General features: G+C 46.0%; 1 protein-coding gene across 3 annotated transcripts; it reads left to right on the top strand.

Moving 5' to 3' along the window:
* Positions 1–4,876: 4,876 nt before the first annotated feature.
* On the top strand, positions 4,877–16,177 carry PEX5 (peroxisomal biogenesis factor 5). Of its 3 annotated transcripts, XM_082043052.1 has the most exons (16): positions 4,877–4,994; positions 5,508–5,699; positions 6,220–6,255; positions 6,427–6,559; positions 7,230–7,364; positions 8,503–8,608; positions 9,792–9,882; positions 10,209–10,325; positions 10,706–10,798; positions 10,963–11,082; positions 11,608–11,751; positions 13,625–13,695; positions 13,841–14,056; positions 14,197–14,362; positions 14,550–14,707; positions 15,076–16,177. In XM_082043052.1, the coding sequence occupies exons 2-16, from the start codon at positions 5,550–5,552 to the stop codon at positions 15,275–15,277; spliced, it is 1,938 nt and encodes a 645-aa protein (XP_081899178.1). In that variant the 5' UTR covers positions 4,877–4,994; positions 5,508–5,549; the 3' UTR covers positions 15,278–16,177. The 3 variants fall into 3 exon arrangements, with proteins under 3 accessions (XP_081899178.1, XP_081899179.1, XP_081899180.1); XM_082043053.1 differs by lacking the exon at positions 10,209–10,325; XM_082043054.1 differs by lacking the exons at positions 10,209–10,325; positions 10,706–10,798.
* Positions 16,178–16,687: the final 510 nt, after the last annotated feature.

Below are 16,687 nucleotides of genomic sequence, written 5' to 3'. Positions count from 1 at the left end.
ACCTACAAAGATACTTCAAAGAGGAAATGAATAATTATCTATGGTGGAGAAGAAAAGAACTATCAATAGTTCATGTCACTACATGGGCAGTGATGAGAACACTAGTAAAAAGATTGGCCTTCTGGTCTGTGAAATGGAAAAATTGATCAAAGATACCAAGAAGTTGCAAGTATTTTTCACTTGTCTTCACTGTAATTTTGGCTAGATGAATACCTTAAATAGCACAAATGACATGTGGGCAAAAAGTCATTCTAGATTTCTAAGCACTTAGGCAGAGTCAACGTTTTCAGACCAGTTAGGCTTGACTAAATTAATCCTGTGATGGCTGGAGAACTGGCTGAAGAAATGTCAGACCAACCGGCTGTTATCTTCGAGATCTCTAGAGAATGGAGAGGTTCAGAAGTCTAGAAAAGGCCAAATATATTGGCTGTTTAAAAAGACTATATCAGGAATTACTGGCTAGCCAGTGTTACTTTATTGCCTCCCCCTGTGATAACTGGAACAAATAAATATTAAGTAGACAACTCTAACTTTTAATTTGCCAAAAAAAAAAAAATTCAAGTCAAACCAATCTTTCATAGTAGACTAACAGGCCTTGTGGATAAGGATGTATCAATAGATATTATATATTTTGACTTCGGTAAGGATTTTTATTCTATTTCATCTGACAGTCTTACAAACAACCTAGGAAGCATGGGAAACTGGATCTACTGAAATCACTGTGAGCAGAGTCTGATACTGATCAGAAAATTCTAAGATTGGTATTCCATGGTACACTGTCTATCTGGAGAAAATCATCAAGAAGGAGACCTGCAGAGATCTGTTCTCAGTGTGGTATTAATAGTTTCTTCAGTGATTTATACAGTGGATTAGAAAGTGTGCCTATTAAATTTGTAGATAACACTAACCTGAAAGGGGTTGCAATGTGAGTATTCAAATGGTCTTGATCAGTGACAGAAATGGCCTGAAAGGGTAGCACACCATTTAATAAAAGCATGCGTGCACTTCTGCACTTGGAAAGAAATAATGAATTTCACAAAGTTAGGATGGGGAATAGCTTGGCAGAGACCTCCATTTTGTCGCTGATCCCCATCAGGCCCAAGACCTTCAGCAGAGTACTTGGCTACCATGAAACTCAGACTGGCTGAAGGATGCAGAGCCTATATTAGCCTTTTACAATTTGCTTTTCTTACCCCTCCAAGAGTTATTGAGGCCCCCTTATGTTTCACTACTTACTGCCAAAATATTTGCACTTTGCATGCAACGGTCCATTGACTTTTCTCCTTTTCCTGCTGACTTTAGATTAGACCCTTTGCTTTCTACCTGCAAACAGAAATATCTGTGAGTTCAGACGAATACTTATCTACCAATAGCTATTGCTGTGGCTGTCCTGGATGCTCTGCCACCACTACCACTTCTGATTCCTTTAGTTGAATCAGAGTCTTTTGGGACTGTAAGGGATAAAGGGGGCCATCCAGCTTTTCCTTCTGTCTCCTTTGCTCTGGGTCAAAAACCTAGAAAGTCTCACTCTGCGAGGTCCCCTTCTGTACCTTCAGGTGGTACAGTACCCATGGTACTCCTAGGCAATGGCAAACTGTGACTGAGCCATGGAAGATGCTTTCTGAAAGCTTCGTACAGGCTGTCTTCAGACTGGTGCAAATGATACTATGACATTTTCAGTAGATCAAAGGATTGCCTAGTGTTGGAACTGTTTCAATTATGACTGCTGTTTTGCAAGAGTCATGGTGAGCCTGAAGGCAGTCAAGAGCCAGGGAAAAGAATCTGTCTTCTCAGGAGAAGAGGGGAAGAGAAGAGATAATGCCTTTTTTCTTTAGTGTGTCTTGTCCCTGAAGGCAGCAGTGATGACCCTGGGTGTGTTCCCCATGGTGCCTATTCTTGTTGCTCAGACTAAAGAAGGGAGGCTATGGGGACTTTTTTACCCAGCTGCCTTTCAGAGTTCCTGTCCTGAACCAGTAGGGCAGGCTGGACTGGTATCATAGATTGGTGTAATGAGCATAAGCCAAGACCCTGATACAAATATTTATACATCAAAACTGCTTCATCTTCACCTCTTCACTGCTCAGTCTCTGATGGCTTTTGGATTTCTGCCCATGCCTTATCTGAATCCCTACACTCCACTTCTCCATGGATCTGTGCAGACTATTGTTTTTCCTAGGAGCAGCATTTGTTGTCATCACTTAAAAGGATGACTCCTGTCTGCAATTGCCAGCCTAAAGATATAGAAATCCTTTCAGTTTTAGGTCAGTGTGCTCGTATAACAAAGAATGTCTGGCAAAACCTAATCACAAACTACAGACACTACTGACCTTACAGCTTTAGACCTTTTGAAGCCCGCTCAATTAGTTGAATCTTGATTTAACACATATCACAAGACTGTTGGATAAAGTGTCCTTCAGCTGAATGTTGCTCATTATACGCTAAAAGGATTATGTAATGCAATATGCAAATGTCTAACCAATTGGCTCTTTAGGGTGTGAACATAGTGATTAGATTTTGTATATAATGCCTTTTACTTTTCTTGCTGGAATGCTGTCTTTATTCCAGCATCCAGACTTGCGCAACTCTGTAATAAATACAATATCTCATCTCTGTGTGCTAAATTGGGCTCATTTCTATGCAAACAGAGTAAAGAACCCTGTTTTTTGGGGACAACACACTGTTCATCTGTTCTGCTTGAACATAATTCAGGATTCTGTCAAAAGCTTCTTCCCTTTCTCTCTGTCTTCAGGTGCTCTTGCTAACCCTTATCACACTGAGTATATACAGGATTGCATCTGGCAATAGTGGGTTAATCTTGTTTGTCATTCCAGGGGCTTCATTCTGGAAGGGTTGGTTTAGTGTACTCCTAGTCCCAGGATGACTACAATTTACAGGCAAGTAGGGAGCAATATCATAAGGCAGACATCTGGAAGAGTGGAATGTATTGTGCCAGTGTTACGAAGCATGTGTAGCGTCAGTCTCCATGTGTAAGAATGGTTCTGTAAATGTATTTTCCAGTGTTGCCATCTTAATGCAGCTGCCTGCCAGATATAGGGTGCTTCCATTTCAGTACCTGAAAGGATATCTGAAGGTTTCAAAGTGAATCTTCCAGTGATCCCTGCTTGCTGGGCTTTGGTTTTTACTGCAGAACAGGCTTGGTGTGCAAACTAGACATCTTTCAGGTGGCACTGAGCTAGTAGGTGTGCTATACAGATGAGCATACCTCATGCACATCAGCTACAAATTGGTGGGCAGTCCATGGGACCAGGGAAGACATAATCCAAACTAATGTTCCCCAAACATGTTTGGAGTGGATGTTGGATTTCCAGCCCTGACTCTATGACTTCTAATGATTTGCTCCTATTGAGCCATACTACTTGCTAGCACAGAATGTGCTGTAGATGTCATATTCGTTCCAAAGCTGTAAAGAGAGCAGTAAAGAAGACATACTGCCAAAGAATAGTGTCTAAACAGCACTAGACATCACCTTTGGGTAGATAACCTGTATCTGCCAAGTCTGAAAAGGACCCTGCATAGGAACATGTTCCTTTTGAAAAGGAGAAGATGGGATTTGATTCTAAAACCAGTTTATTTCTAGTACCCTAATGTCACAGGAGGCAGTTCACCTCATGCAAACCCCTCTTTTTGCTTTTCCCATTCTCTTACAGGCTATATACAAATGAACCCAGATTTTCCAGGTGGCTTGCTCTTCCTTTGGAATCACACGTGTATAAGGATGAAAACTGTGAAGGAGTTGACATTTCTATGGCTTATCTGGAGCTACCACATACTTTTCAGCTAAACGCAGGCACTTTTAACCCATTACCACCAGCCGCAACATTTTAGTGATCCCAAAGCAAATACTAAAGTAGCCGTCCATCAGCCAGGTGCATGTGGGCCATTCACAACTACTACAAGACTCTCTCATTCTCCACGGGCCTTTACAATGACTGTTATACGCACACACAATATACACGCCGCTTTGCTCCAGTGCTGGCGTGCCCGTCCTCTCCGCCAGCGGTGCTAGGCCAGCGTGGGGGCACAGGGCTCGGGAACCAGCCTGTTATAGTTAGTTGTATTTTGCTTTTGTAAACTGTATCCAAGATTCTTGTCTTATCTTGAAATTTCACAGATGGTATACAAGGTTTTATCTCTTAGTTTGAGAGTAGGGAATTAAAATTAGTTCTATTAGTTCTCAGTAAGTCCTTATCTTATCTTGAACGGAAAGGATGTGCATCCAAGAAACCTTGAGGATGTGCATCCAAGAAACCTGAGTATTTTATAATGAGTATAGGAATAGTGCGCATGTGCAGTGACAAAAGGTAAAAAGTTCACAAGTGAAGAAGACTCCTTACTTCATCCTGAAGACCCCCTGAACGACCACCAGAGGACACTGCGCATGCTTAGAGTAGTTCCAAGGGGCTGCAACTGATATTGTGAAATAATGATGTAATCTGATGAATATGCAATACACACGTTGTAACCCTAATGAATATGTATGTAACCAAATTGTATAAATGTAGTGGAGTTCGAATCGGTGGTCGAAGCCAGCTTTGGGTAGGAACCCCTGGTTTCCCAGCGCTGAAATAAAAGCACCGCATATAACTACGTCCGTGGTTATGTGTTCTGTTTGCTAACAAGCCCAGGAGCTGCGGGAGAAGGGCAGAGAGAGACCGGCGGCCCTGCAGCGATCGGGGGCAGAGGGCCGCGCGGTGCCAGGGAGAAGCGCCAGTACCGCCCCGCTAGCTGCACCCTGAAGAGCTGAAGCCGCCCGGGCGCAGCTCCAGCTGCATCAACATGTCTCGTGTTGCTGCCCCACGGGCCGCGGGAGGGACCCGAGAGGCCGGGCTGGGGCCGAAGCCGGAAAGGGACAGATCTTCGGGCGCTGGCAGCCTAAGGGAGTCTGGCCCTTTAAGGCGCTCTGGTGCGGCTCTCCCTTTAAGAGCCGGCCCCGCCCCCCACACCGTGAGCCTTGTGAGCTCCGGTAGTGCCAGGTACGGTGTGGGGGAATTGTTGTTGAGCCCCTCTCGCCCCCGCTTCTGCGTGCCTGGGGTGGGGAGTGCCGGGGCAGGGCTGGGCTCCTGCTGTCCGGGCGGCTGGCGGGAGGGGCAGCGGGGGCGCGGGACTCGCTGGGGAGGCCGCGGCCTTGCTGTCCTGCAGAACGGGTGTCCTCTCCGGGAGGGCTGGGGGAGGGCGGAGGGAGCTCAGGGAGATCCCGCTCCTGGCCCATGGGGTCCCGCTCCCCGGGGCGGCGGGAGGCGGAAGCTCTTCCTGGCTACGGTAGTTGTGCCTGCCCGGCCTGCGCTCGGCCGCTCTGGGAGTCGGCGGGTGAGCGGGCGTTGTGGCGGCATGGCTGGAGTTGTCTGGTGTTCCTCGGCAGGCTCCCGGGCCCGCAGGGGAGGGGGGGCTGGTGGGTGGCAGTTGAGTCGGGGCCCGGCACCGCGCGTTCCCGGTAGTCGGTCACTCCGCGTCGCGTTCACCCGCTGTATGTGCCGCCCTGGGGCCAGGTGCAGGCCCGGCGGCCTTTGGCTCCCTCCCTGACTGGCGCCATGGCCATGAGGGAGCTGGTGGAACCAGAATGTGGGGGCTCCAACCCACTCATGAAACTGGCCGGCCACTTCACCCAGGACAAAGCCTTGCGGCAGGAAGGACTTCAGGGCCCACTGGCCTGGCCCCCTGGGGCTCCCGGACCTGCAGCTGTGAGTGTCATTGGTTGCTCTGCTTGTTGAGCTGGGGCTGGATGTGGGGCCTGCCCGTGTCTGGGTGGGTCAGCATGGGATAGGGGTGCACCGGCTGAAGAGGGGTGTGGGGTGAGCAGTATGAGGGGTCTGTGGGTGCAGATAAGTGCAGCGTTGCCTTTTTTTATGGGGAAAGGGATCACAGGGTTACCTGATTTGTCCTGCAGCATTGTGAGGTGAGGGCCTGTTTGTGGAAGCTGCATTTATGGGCACTCAGACTATGTTGGTGGCTGTGGTGAACTGTATTCTTTACTGTCACAGACCCTAACCCAGAAAGTGGTGGCACGGGGGGTTGGACAGTATCACTCAACTTATCCCTGCTCCTTTAGCTTCCACATAAGCAGGCAGCTACTGCAAGAAAATGCTGACAGGAAAAGAAACTTAAGGAAAAGAAAGGTGTAAACTGAGTGGGTCACAGGGTGTGTGTGGAGAGGGATATGGAGTCAAAGCTGTTGGGGTAATTACCCAATATTCCTTGTAGGTATCCAAACCACTGGGAGCAGCCACTGAAGATGAGGTAAGACTAGATTGATGCATCTCCTTACTACTTTTCTCATCAACACTGTTTGCTATTTTTCCCCTTATCTGATATTAGTATTTCCTTCTGACAAGCCCATTTGTTTTTCCCATGCTCTGTGGCTTTGCCTATTCCATCTTCTTTGCTATGTTTGTAATCCTTTTATGTCAGCTGGTTGGAGAGTTCCTGCAAGAGCAGAATGCACCTTTACTGTCCCATGCACCCCAGACATTTAAGATGGATGACCTGTTGGCTGAGATGCAAGAGATTGAACAGTCGAGCTTCCGACAGGCCCCTCAGCGAGGTGAGGGAAACTAGAGGAGGTGGAGAGCTGCTCCTAGCAGTGTGGTTCCAATCTATTCAGCACTTATGAGATTGTATCTGGAGTATTGTTTACCAGATTTGGGCTTTCCAGTACACTGACATACTGGAACAAGTCCAGTGGAAATCAGTAAGGTGTCAGGGACAGGAATACATGGTGTAAGAGGAAAGGCTGAGGGAAATGGGTTTGTTCAGCCTGGTGAAGAGGAATCTTAAGGGGGGGTGGGGCAGGATGGAGTGTCTAGTAGCTTTCTTCAGCAGTCACAGCCAGGATCTTCACAATGATACACAGCAAAAGGATGAGGTGCAATGGACACAACTTGCAGAAAGGGGAACTGACTAGAAGTAAGGAAACATTTCTTCCCTTTGAGGGTGGTTCAGTACTGGAACAGGTGCCTGGGGAGGCTGGGTAATTGCTAGCCTTGGACAAGTTGAGAAGTTACCTGATGAATTCCCTGAGCAAACTGATCTCTAGCTTTAGTGTTGACCTGCTGTGAGAACAGTAGCAACCTCCAGAGATTCCTTCCAAGGGGAATCTTTCTGTGCTTTTATTCTAACAAGGAGAAAGACCAGACAGGATGAAGGCTGGCCTGGAACACTTAAATGATGCCTTTGAGTGCTCCAATACTCACTTCTGTTTTTTCTTCTTGTAGCTCCAGGTGTGGCAGCCCTGGCACTGTCTGAAAACTGGACCCAGGAATTCTTGGCTGCAGCAGATAGTGCTGGTGATGTCTCTTCAGATTACAATGAGGCTGACTGGTCACAGGAGTTCATTGCTGAAGTGACAGGTGAAGGGTCCCTTTTGGAATTACGGTCAAGATGTTACCCAGTCACATGCCTGTGTATAATGGAATGTTACTGAATGTGAAATTGGAGTAATGCTTTTGACCCAGCGGTCAGTATTTACTGTAGCAACTTTAACGAGGAGGTGGTGGGTGAGGCTGCTTTGTGACGGCTTAGCCAAATTGTGAACAATGTGGTGTGGTAGCTTTTATTCAGGTGTAAGGGTCTTTTGTTTTTAGCTTGGGTTACTTGGAGAACTTAGGATAAGCAGGCTATTCAAACTGTTTTTATATGAGTTATTGTGATTCAAATCATGCAAATTCTGCAGATGGCCTAGTACTGCTTCTTGCTTACATATTCTGTAATTCCCTCTCTTAAGGCTATATTTGCCTTTGGTACAAATGTGAATATTACTTAGTGTGCTTTGGTGAAATACTTTTTGTCCATTTCATGGAGTCAGAGGGATGTTGCATGTTGGAAATGTGCAAAGTCAATGTTTCTGGCCTAAAGGTTAAGCTCTTCATTTCAAGCAAGCCAGTAGTTTCTCTGAAAAGCCATCCTGCATTGTGTATAGAGCTGGGGCTGGAATGGAGTCCTGTTGTCATCCGTGACCTAATCTGGAAGTTATGAGTAAGATTTAAGTAGATGCTATTCCCTTCTCCAGGAGTGGCCACTGTAGAGAACCAGGTAGTCTCATCCTTTGACCTTCACTCTTTAAACTTTTGGGGATATAAATCAGCATTTACAAAGGTTTTCGTGAAAGTTCTGAGAAAACCTAGTGTTTTGTTGGCTGTGCTTTTGACAGAGACTTGTAATGCATTGCTGATTTTCTTGACCTACATTGTACCCTACATGGAGCAGATGAAAATATTGTGGAACTAAAGCAGAAAGTCATAAGGTTATGGGTGCCACAGTGACATATGTATTAATACACAGTCTGAACCTAAGGCTTGATTATTATTATTATTATTTTGTTTTTTTTAGATCAGAATAAACAAAGAAGAAACAGGTGTAAACGATATTTTTTTGAAGAGGTCTTCTCTGTATGTTAGCTAACTGTGGAGAGAGCAAAATGTGAAGCTAATCTGAATGATGATCTGCCTGTTTTACTGTTTTCCCCATTCTTCCTAATGTCCTATGCAGATCCGCTGTCTGTGTCTCCTGCCAAGTGGGCAGAAGAATACCTAGAGCAGTCAGAGGAGAAACTGTGGCTTGGGGACTTAGAAGACCAGTCTTTGGCAGATAAATGGTGAGTCTGTCTTCTCAAGGCTAGTTATTGCTGCTTGGGTGGGTGAAGTTGGATGTGTGATAGAAAATCTGCTATGGTCTGAATGCTTTTCAGTCATTTAACCTAGATTGATGTACTCAGGCCTTTAGTTTCAGAGAAAAGGGGAAACAATGCTTGGAGACTGAAGTTTTTAAGAGATCCTAGCTTTTCTGTTTTCTAGTTCCAAGAAGATATTGTGATCATGTAGGCTAACTTATCTCATGCCTAATGTGAAGGTCCTTAAAATTATTTCAGGAGCAGAACATTTTTCCACAACAGATGCTTTTTTAGAGTTAGAGATCTTAAGGACTAGACTACTAGTTGTAAACTTTCACCGCTTTATTCTCCTTATCCAACAAACCACATTCAGCCTTTCCTGTGCATATTTCTAGATTCAGCCTTCTAGACATTATTTTAATGTGCTTTTGTGTTGTAGACTGAGGAACCAGTCTACTGCTATGGATCTTCTCTGTATAGGTACCTGCTGACTACAGTCAAGCTTTTCAATTAAAGAAGCAAAGCACAAGCAAGCAATTTGGGCTGCTTAGATTTTTTCCCTCAAAGAGATTTTGCATTTTTGGATTTTCCTTCCTCATGGCTCTTGCCTTTTCTGAGACCTTTCTGCAAATATGGACATGTTATTGCCACCAGTTCCAAAGACTTCACCAAGACTGAGTGTAGTGATAACACCTGGGACTACTCTTATCTTGCTGTAAGCTAGACAACACATTGAGTTGTGTGCTTGCTATGAGCCCTCAATCCTCTATGGAGCTGATGCATTTCCAAGATGTTGTTCCTCTTCCATGAGCACGACCTACTTTCTTTGTTCCTAGATATGTGACCTTGTTTTAGGTAGTGCTGAAACTTGCAGTGTCTGATAGAATCCTTGCCAAGGAGTCCAGACTGTTCTTCAGAACTGTGCTGTCACTGTAATTGTTTAATTTTGCTACTGTTTTTGTCAGTCAGTTAGCCTAGTAGCAATTTTAATTTTTTGCAGGTGGATAAAAGTACTGAATCACTGACGAGAACCCCAGAGACTTTGCGGGGTGAGGGGAGGGGTGTATCCCTCCATACTGTTGTCTGCCCCGTTGTGTAGACTGTTGTAAGTGGAAGAATCCATGGTTGCCTGTTGTAAGATAATCCCTTTTACTGCCTCTGAACACAGGTATGAGGAATATCAACCTGAGGATGATCTTAAGAAAACTGTTAGTGATTTCCTCTCTAAAGTGGATGATCCAAAACTCAAGAATTCTGAGGTGAGAAATTCCCTGACTGGTGTTGACAGATACCTAGTGTGAGTAAAGGGTGTGGGGAATTGGGAAGGGGGAAGACAGTAAAGAAATAAAGCCTCTTGTTGTCCTGCATTCCATTTCTTCCCTGATTATTGGAAGCTGAATCCCTACCATTCACTCTAGATATTATCCATGTCTGCCACATGATAAGTCTTGACCTCCACCTTTTTGGGCCTTTTGTGCTCACTTTGCAGAGAGAAGTCCTCTTAGTGAAGGAGAGGGGCATGGGTGGAGGGCTTGTTGACAAAATATCTGCCCAGCTCCACCCTTGTTTCATTTCTCTGCCACAGTTCCTAAAGTTTGTCTGCCAGATCGGAGATGGGAGGGTATCGATCGAAGCTAATCAGGTGACCCACAGAGACCAAGATCAGGCAGAGCAATGGGCAGCTGAGTTTATACAGCAGCAGGTAGGAGCCCCAGCCATATGTGCTCTGAAGGAGGAAAGCTTTTTTCAACAGTGTGCAGTCTGGGAGTGATAGAGAATGGCAAGTTCAACTTTCAGCAGTGCTCTACTAATGACTAGGCTGGGGGAGGCAAGGGAGGGGCTGCTGGGCTCTTCTTAGCAGAATCTAGCCAGAAGTTGGGAAGCTATTTGTGCAGTGTAAGGTTTCTTCCATAGCACCTGGGGGAAAAGGGATATCCAGATGAACTCTCTTCCACTTTACAGGCCATCAGTTCTTGCTGATGGGGAGGAGGGGTCATCACAGACCCTCCTGCTGGTTTGGAATGTGCCCTGACGTTGCCAGATTCTAAAAAGAAAGGTGTACTTCTCTTTCCAAACTCCCAGGGGGCATCCGATGCCTGGGTGGATCACTTTGCACGATCTGGGAACATGTCAACTCTTGATACGGAATTTGAGCAGGCAAAGACTGCTGTGGAGGTAAAGCTGATGGAGGAATTGGGCTGGGGTACCAGCTGAGGGTTACCTCTCTCCTTTGCATGCTGTGAGGAGGGCTAGAAACATTTAAGAGGGTGTTCTCTGGGGTGTGTACTGAACTCAGTTTATGGTTGGGTTACACTATTCACATTCTCTTCTCCCTTCAGTCAGATGTGGACTTCTGGGACAAACTCCAGGCCGAGTGGGAGGAGATGGCCAAGAGGGATGCAGAGGCTCACCCCTGGCTCTCTGATTATGAAGACCTCAGCTCTTCATCATATGACAAGGTAATAGAGAACAGGATCTTTCAGTCCAAGCACTGTGATGGGCTGCCTTGAGGAAACTGGCAGGTGAGCTCCACAGGCCTGAAATGCTGCTAGGATTCCTTTTTGCATGGATCTTTTACTGTCACTTGCATCTTCATCGCAGACCAGCCAGGGGTTAAACAAATACGTTTTCACTTGTGCTTGTCTGCAGATGTTGTCTAGTTCTTGTGCAACACCAAATACCAATTGATGCTGGTACTCCTTGGAATGAGTGCAAGTGTTTTCATCCCACCCCAAGCTGGGAGGACCCACCCCATACGTTTAGTCTCTGTTGCAACTTATTGCCTGTCTGGTTTAGGGGAATTTTTCAGCACTGAGCAGGCAGGAAGAAGTGCCATTGTTCTCTGATCTGCTACAAACTAGCAGAGGGACAAGGTGCTGGCTGGTCTGCAGTTTGAGCAAGACTAGACTGTACTAAACTGTAGAGAGTGCTTTTCTCCCTAAGCCTGTCTCCTAGCATGAACCCCTGTCTGCCTTCCCTGCTAGGGTTACCAGTTTGAGGAAGATAATCCCATGAGAGATCACCCAGATGCATTTGAAGAGGGGCGGAAGTGCTTGCAGGAAGGTGACCTCCCCAATGCTGTCTTGCTCTTCGAAGCTGCAGTGCAACAGAAGCCGGATCATATGGAGGTGAGTGAAGAGCAGAGATAACAGGCCTTGGCCAGGTGTCTTGCTACTCAGATCCTTTGTTTGTGAGATGTTACGGTCTGTTTAGAAAACTCACTTCAGTGTTAACTGTGCAGGGTGTATGAAAACATCTAGATTTTCTGTGGCTCTGAGTATGTAGCTGATGTATGTAAATCCCCAGGAGGACTGTGAGCAAGAAGGTTTATGACTAAGGTCAGTTACAAAAAGTGTAGAGGCTCTGGACCAAAGCTGTGTAAAATCTTTGGAGCATGTGAGACTATGCAGGAAGCCAAGACAAGGAGTTCTTATCTCTTAAGTTGCTTCTGTGGAAGTCTATTGGCATTGCAAGTTTGGAGATGCTTATGGCGGATGATAACTGCTTTCAGTGTCTGTATTAAGGACTAATTCTGAGCAGCTTGTTAGACTGAGGGTCCTGGATAGGTCTTCCGTCTAGATGCCAGGAGAACACGGAACTCAAGCGGTTGATAGAGATGGCTTGGGTGTCTTCACAGTTTTTGTTTGAAGCTGGGGGTTAGAGAATTATTTTTATACTGAAGACAGATTTTCAGCTCCTACTTCGTTGAATACTTTTTTCCATAAAGCACTTCAGCTTCTGTGGGATGAACTGTGAAATGGAATAGTCTGTATGCCTTTCTCCAGAGGTAGGGGATGTGGATATTTGCAGGAGGGAGAATGCAAATACACTCATGTTGTCCATTTCTGGAGTGCTTACCTTAAGTACCCAGGAACAGAACAAGTCCAGTGGAAATCAGTAAGGCATTCAGGGCCTGGAATACATGGTGGAAGAGGAAAGGCTAAGGGAACTGGGTTTGTTCAGCCTGGGGAAGAAGAATCTTAAGGGGCGGGCATGCTGAATTCTAAATGTGTCTGATTCAAGCCCTGCTAATTGTATATTATTGGAAATACCTAATTTGTTATTCCTGAGGTGTTGATGAGAGTGACCTCTTGGAACAGAGGTCCTTGGATTCTGGGAATACAGACTTCTAACTGGAGAACACTATGTAGTTATCACGGGTCAGCTCTTCTTGAGTTGCAGCTAGCTATATGGTGAAGCATTAGAGATTTGAGGCACCGGATTGCCTCTTGCTTGTGGTGGCTTGTGCAGTGTGTCTGGGTCTTTGCTAATGAAACAATTTTCTTGAAACAGTTGATCCTGCATTTTGTGACTTATGTTCAAAATGCTGGTCTTCCATGCTGACAGTCCTGCCAACTATCTGGCCTGTTTTTGAGCAAGGGGTGTGGTTATCGACATAAAGTGAACAGGTACTTCGGTTTAGTGCTTTAAGTATTTCCTATGTCAGCAGCCTGGAGATGGAAGTGGTTTTCATATACTGGTGTGAGGATGATTGAAAATTGGGTAAAATAACAGCGCTTGTGCTTTCAGATCTGTCGGTCAACTCCCCAAGATTATCACTTGCTAGTGGACCACTGCACAAGTATATACAGCCTTGCGGGGGTCTCATATTAGCACTGCCACTTTGCCATTTTGCTCTAGGGAAATGAGATCTGCTTTTCCCTCCTTCATTTGCATTTTGACCACAGAAGTGGAGATTCTGTGACTTAAAAGTATAAAACTGCCAACAGTTGCTTTATGATAGATCTCCATGTAGACGTTCACTTCGTTTCACAGTAACAACACCAGTTTTATTGTCCTTTAGGACCTATGTGCCATAATGTGTTTATGTCTTCTGAAAGAAACTTATCTGTGGCTAATGGGTATACTTGCCTATATTTGGTCTCGCTCTAAAAATGTGTGGGATAATACGGTGAATTTAATCCATGTCTGTGGTTTATCGGCTGATCTTTTTCTCTGGATATGAAGAAGTATGACTTACTGTATCTCTATCTTCTCCAGGCCTGGCAATATTTGGGAACCACCCAAGCAGAGAATGAACAGGAGCTTTTGGCAATCAGTGCCCTTAGACGGTGAGTGTTGCAGAAGAGCTTCTGAGCACGGCTCTTTGTCTAGTGCATAGTGCCACAAGGATCATATGGCTTGCATGGTGTACTCTGTCTTGATTATGTTACCTCCTGTGTCTGGGTACTGTGTTTACTTTTCTTTGACCTTCAGGTGCTTGGAACTGCAGCCTGGGAACTTGACAGCACTTATGGCTTTAGCGGTCAGCTTCACTAATGAGTCCTTGCAGAAGCAGGCATGTGAGACCCTGCGGGACTGGTTACGCCATAAGCCAGACTATGCCCACCTGCTGGAGAAGGAACCGGAGGAGAGTGTCTCGGGAGCAAACCTGGGGCCTTCCAAGCGTGCCCTAGGTTCCCTGCTGTCTGAGTGAGTTAGGGTGACAAATTAGGGCCTTCAGCTGAAAGACTTCTTGGAGGGTTGTGACTGGTTCAGGCAGGAGCGGAGGTAGCAACCCAAGGCCAGCTCTCTTTACAGTACAATGATATCCTTTTTCTGTGCTTTTCCAGCTCGCTGTTCATGGAGGTAAAAGAGCTTTTCTTAGCAGCTGTGCGCAGCAACCCCTCGACTGTGGATCCTGATGTTCAGTGTGGCCTGGGTGTCCTTTTCAACCTTAGTGGCGAGTACGAGAAGGCTGTGGATTGCTTCAGTGCTGCACTCAGTGTGCGCCCCAATGTAAGAAAGGGCAGACTGGTTGCTGGAGATACCTGGAGGTGTGAAGGTTTGGGTGGAGGTGCTACTTGTATGGGTGGTACATTTTTGGAGTGGAAGAATAAGGCAGACACATGGTGGAGGGAGGGTTGGCTTGAAGCTTTAAAAGATCCAGTTTATTTCAGCCCTTTCTCTTGGCCTGCTCTTCCAGGACCATCTTCTATGGAACAAGCTTGGTGCCACCCTGGCCAATGGGAATCGGAGTGAGGAAGCTGTGGCTGCATATCGGCGGGCACTGGAGCTCCAGCCAGGATATATCCGCTCTCGCTACAACTTGGGCATCAGTTGCATCAACTTAGGCGCTCACCGGTGAGCATAGGATGGGCAGATCTGCTGAGACCCATGAGTGTGCCTGTGTTTATGGGGGAAACTGATAGGTGACTGGGGCAGTGCCATGCGTTGCCTGTAGCCTTCCCTTGGCATACAATAGCGGAGTGAATGTGGAGACTCTGCTCTGAGAACAAAATATAAAGCAGATGCACTTGGAGTGGAGGCCATCTGGACTTCAGTTTCTGTTCAGAGGGGAGAAAGGGGATTGTTAATGGTTCTGGAGTAAGTCAGGACCTTGTGAAGAGGAGGAAACTTTTGGAGTGGAAGTACTTCAGAAGTAAATGGGGGAGGGAGTATGAGATGTACCACATTATCCAGTAAACCTGTGTATGTTCTCATATTGACAGTGAGGCTGTGGAGCACTTCTTAGAGGCTTTGCACATGCAGCAGAAGAGCAGAGGTCCACGGGGGCAGCAAGGCGCTATGTCTGACAACATCTGGAGCACCCTCCGCATGGCCCTCTCTATGCTGGGGCAGAGTGACTTGTATGGGGCAGCTGATGCCCATGATCTTCCCACACTGCTTCAGGCATTTGGCCTCCAGCAGTGATTCTGGGATGGGCTTCCCTGTGAGTGCAGGGTTGGCTCAGCCCAGCAGTGAACTTCCTTAGAGAGAAAGTGTTCACTAGGGTTCACACATATCTCCGCTGTGGTAGGGACGATCATTGGAAACCATTTTTCAAGGACCTCCACTAAGTGTGCAACTTCCCCTACCTGTCTGTTGTGGCCTGAGCGGTTCATGTTACTTCCATGGCTGACTGACAGACACTCTGCTGGTAGGCAGATGATCAAAGTGGGGAAGACAGCACCATCCAGCCCTTCTGCCAGACTGCATTTGCAGTAATGCCCAGCTTGGCTATGAGACCTCGTGGTAACCATTCTGCAGGGATTACCTGCTGGAAGCCTCTTGAGTGAAGTTTGCTTTGTTGGGGTGGGATTGCCATTTGGTGCAAGGGTGGAAAATTCTGGGTTTTGAGCATGCTTCCCCCATGTATGTGCTTGCATGTGTGTATATGTGGGTTGCCAGGGAAAACTGGGGTCAGCAGTCCCTTTTTCTGGGTACTAGTAACTTCACGGTATAGCCAGATGCTAGTTTCTCAGTGTCTCTTAATGAACCTTCAGAGAGTGGAGTATTATGCTAGGGACACAGGTGGAGGCCCTTAGCTTGTCAGAATAGGAGCATATCCCAGAATTCATTCCTGAGGGAATGCGATAGGAATAAAAGTCTAAAATGTAACCTCCCCTCCCAGAATATGGTGGGGAAGGGGTGAAGTCTTAATTTTCACTTGATAATCTCTTATTGTTTTTCCTTTGTGCAGAAGTTTCCATCTTGTCTGCAACTGGATCTTGTTAATTATAAATATCTGTATATGATTCTATTGGGGAAAATGTTTTTTAATTGTAAAGTATTTTGTATAATAAAGGGGGAGAATTAAAATTGCCAAAATGACCTCTTCCTCTGTGCCTCTGGAGCTGCATGCGTTGAGTAATACTGATCTCTGGGGTTTTCAAAAGATAGGTCAGAGTCTCTCTCAGTTTCTGTCATCCCTTTTGACCCAGGTTTTGTTTCACTGGTAGCCCATATGCAAATAAAGGTTAAAGGATCTCATTTTGGTGTAACCTCAGGCTTCAGTTCTGTGAGCCAGTAGGACTTCCCTGTACCAAAAGATTTTTGTTTTGTGTGTGTGTTTGTTTGTTTTGTGTGTGTGTGGTTTTGGTGTTGGTTCTGTTTGTGTTTGTTTTGGGTTAGTTTTTTTTCTCCTCCTTGCTTAGTTTTAAGTGTCAGTGAAGCATTCATTTTCATTTTCTTGCCACCTGCAGTGATGGAAGTTGTGTTACATTTTATCACCTCTTTGAGGAACCTGACTGCTTCAATAGTCAAGACCAGGGGCTTAGACAGGGAGCACTTAATCCATCCTCTTGTATCAGGCACCTGTTTCTTCATACCTCTATCTCAGAG

This window comes from Streptopelia decaocto, assembly GCF_964273445.1.
Source record: "Streptopelia decaocto genome assembly, chromosome: 1".
Lineage (NCBI taxonomy): Eukaryota > Metazoa > Chordata > Aves > Columbiformes > Columbidae > Streptopelia > Streptopelia decaocto.
This window is presented reverse-complemented; position numbering and strand designations above follow the sequence as displayed.

Bases quoted from the DNA above. Each gene is read 5' to 3' on its own strand.
- PEX5 (XM_082043052.1), top strand. From the start codon at position 5,550: ATGGCCATGAGGGAGCTGGTGGAACCAGAATGTGGGGGCTCCAACCCA. The intron at 9,883-10,208 runs GTGAGAAATTCC...TCTCTGCCACAG, and splicing joins CAAAACTCAAGAATTCTGAG to TTCCTAAAGTTTGTCTGCCA. The intron at 14,363-14,549 runs GTAAGAAAGGGC...CTGCTCTTCCAG, and splicing joins CACTCAGTGTGCGCCCCAAT to GACCATCTTCTATGGAACAA.